The 3,370-nt window shown below is 33.8% G+C and overlaps 1 protein-coding gene across 1 annotated transcript in view; it reads right to left on the minus strand.

Moving 5' to 3' along the window:
* Positions 1-2,014: 2,014 nt before the first annotated feature.
* Positions 2,015-3,370, minus strand: part of LOC106469482 (homeobox protein SIX1-like) — a 14,056-nt gene continuing 12,700 nt past the window's right edge. The window contains exon 2 of the mRNA XM_013929981.2: positions 2,015-2,634. Coding sequence (XP_013785435.1) covers positions 2,015-2,634 — 620 coding nt within the window. The remainder of the gene's footprint in view (positions 2,635-3,370) is intronic.

A 3,370-nucleotide genomic window follows, 5' to 3' on the forward strand; every position in this document is an offset into this window, starting at 1 on the left:
GTCTGGTTTTTTACATTCTCTTTTCAACACAGTACTTACACAAAGTCTGGTTTTTATATTCTCTTTTCAACACAGTACTTACACAAAGTCTGGTTTTTACATTCTCGTTTCAACACAGTACTTACACAAAGTCTGGCTTTTACATTCTCTTTGTTAGTTTGTATTATTCGTACAATGTAAAAACCAGACTTTGTGTAAGTACTGTGCTGAACAGTTTTCTCCTGCCCTTCCAGAAGACCACCAAAACTCTTTTCAACACAGTACTTACACAAAGTCTGATTTTTACATTCTCTTTTCAACACAGTACTTGCATAAAGTCTGTTTTTTACATTCTCTTTTCAACACAGTACTTACACAAAATCTGGTTCTTACATTCTCTTTGTTAGTTTGTATTCTTCGTACTTTGGTGGTCTTTTGGAAGAACATGAGAAACTGTTCTACACAGTACTTACACAAATCTGGTTTTTACCTTCTCTTTGTTAGTTTGTATTATTCTTACTTTGGTGGTCTTCTGAAAGGGCAGGAGAAAACTATTCAACAGAGTACTTACACAAAGTCTGGTTTTTATATTCTTTTTTCAACACAGTACTTGCACAAAGTCTGGTTTTTACATTCTTTTTTCAACACAGTACTTACACAAAGTCTGGTTTTTACATTCTCTTTTCAACACAGTACTTACACAAAGTCTGATTTTTACATTCTCTTTTCAACACAGAACTTGCATAAAGTCTGTTTTTTACATTCTCTTTTCAACACAGTACTTACACAAAGTCTGGTTTTTACATTCTCTTTGTTAGTTTGTATTCTTCGTACTTTGGTGGTCTTCTGAAAGGGTAGGAGAAACTATTCAACAGAGTACTTACACAAAGTCTGGTTTTTACATTCTCTTTTCAACACAGTACTTGCATAAACGTCTGTTTTTTTACATTCTCTTTGTTAGTTTGTATTCTTCGTACTTTGGTGGTCTTCTGTAAGGACAGGTGGAAAATGTTCAACACAGTGCTTACACAAAGTCTGGTTTTTACATTCTCTTTTCAACACAGTACTTGCACAAAGTCTGTTTTTTACATTCTCTTTGTTAGTTTGCATTCTTCGTACTTTGATGGTCTTTTGAAAGGGCAGGAGAAAACTGTTCAACACAGTACTTACACAAAGTCTGGTTTTTGCATTCTCTTTTCAACACAGTACTTACACAAAGTCTGGTTTTTACATTCTCTTTTCAACATAGTACTTACACAAAGTCTGGTTTTTACATTCTCTTTGTTAGTTTGTATTGTTCGTATTTTGGTGGTCTTATGGAAGGGCAGGAGAAAACTGTTCAACACAGTACTTACACAAAGTCTGGTTTTTACATTCTGTTTGCTAGTTTGTATTTTTCGTACTTTAATGGCATTCTGGAAAGGCATGAAGAAATATTTCCACACAGTACTCACATAAAGTCTTGTTTTTATATTTTATATGTTAGTTTGTGTATTCTTCGTACGTTGATGGCCTTCTTGAAGGGCATGAGGAAATATTTCAACACATGCTCACCTAAAGTCTTTCTTTGATAGATTATTTAGGTAGAGTATTTATGATGAAACTTAGTTGAATGGACAGCAACTGACTGTTTTAGAAACGTTGTCCTCTATACTTGTGTTTCTACAATAAGCAGTTGTCATCCATTCAACTAAGTTTCACCTAAAGTTTAGTTTTTCAATCTATATAATAGTTTGTGTATTCTTCGTACTTTGATGGCCTTCTGGAAGAATATGGAAACATATCGTTTTTTAGGTTCATTTTGTCTTTCAATTTTAGAAATACAAGTAAGACGTTGTTGCCTTACTGAAGAAAACTGATAGTAAAAGTCATCATCATTGTTCCTTATAATTAATGTATTCTCAAAGTCGCTTATGTATTATTTAACGTAAGAAAAATAACTATTTTATATCTTTAGCACTGAATAGAGAACATTTTTTTACGTCTGTATATGTTAAAAAACTTTATTTTGCTAGAAGAACGGTGGTTTCTTAAGTTACTGCCTGCATTGCAAAGATGAATCTTTCCAGGTTCCTGGTGGTACGTTTTCATGCGTCATAACAGATGAATAAGGATAGAATGCTCCGTTGTCAAAAACAGAGGGGTATGCTGGGTAAAAAAATCCAGGCTGAACTATTTCAGGGTCACTCTTGACCATCGCCATGTTTCCTTCCCCCATGACCCTTTGCACCTCTTTTAGTACAACCATATCCGGCGGAACTCGTCCATCTAGTGATTTCTTCATTCCTTTAGAAAGTGAGATTCCAGAAAATCCATCGCTTGCATCACGAGTGAGATCTTTTATCAATGTCACGTGACTAGCTATCGCATTTTCTTCAAGCGTCTTCACTGGACCTTTAAACACCGTGACATCAGATAACCTCACATCTTCAGATGTGAGATGAGAGGACTTCATGGTCGTCATAGCTGGATATAAACGTCCTTCTTCTAGCGAGCTTTGACAATAGCCAAGGTTCCGAAAGTTATTTTGATCACTGGGCAAACCACGTGAAGAGCTTTGCTGTGATAGGCTAGTTACTATTGGTTGTAGGGCTACTGGATCACTGTCGACGAGAGTATCTTCTGAAGCAGATGGAAGAAGAGATTTTTTGGAAGCTGAAATTTGACATACGTGAGCATTAGACACTTTTGGCGACTTTAGTAGATTATGAAAATAAGATCACAAGTTTATTTGTCAATAAAACAATCTCTATCTTCTTAGTATACCTTAATGAGTAAAATCAAAATTTCGGAGATGATATAGACAAAAAAAGTAATAATTTAGCATTATATTAAGTATTTATAACAAACAGTAAGATATAAGGGTTATAATTATTTAAGTTAGTAATTCAATTGAATTAGTTGAAATTCAAAGAAGAAAAAAATGACAAAGTTGAACCAGCTGACATGATATTATATTATGTAAAGAATAAGATATTATTAACTTAACATTATAAACTTGAAATTATGACCTCAATGTTATAATCCTAATATCATGAACCTAGTATAACTAACTCTGATACCATTAAGACAAAACAAAACAAATCTGGTTAACCTGTTTTCGTTGTACCTATTATTTAAGCTCGAATAAGATTTCACATAAAACAAAATAATGCTTTTTATTAACTAATTGAAGCAATAACTTAGTTGAGAGCTTGAGTCATAAAAATCCGGTTCTCCGGTGGCCCAAAAGATGAACTTGAACGTTTATAAATCTAGGATTCGGAGTTCGATCATTGCGATTGATATAGAACACATGACCCTTTATGTCGCTTTGTGCTTAACAACAAACCAATATAGAATTATGATAAACCTAGTTTTCAATGGCTCCTTTTGAATCAAGGCCTGAATG

The sequence above is a fragment of the Limulus polyphemus genome, unplaced genomic scaffold (assembly GCF_000517525.1).
Source record: "Limulus polyphemus unplaced genomic scaffold, Limulus_polyphemus-2.1.2 Scaffold3511, whole genome shotgun sequence".
Taxonomy (NCBI): Eukaryota; Metazoa; Arthropoda; class Merostomata; order Xiphosura; family Limulidae; genus Limulus; species Limulus polyphemus.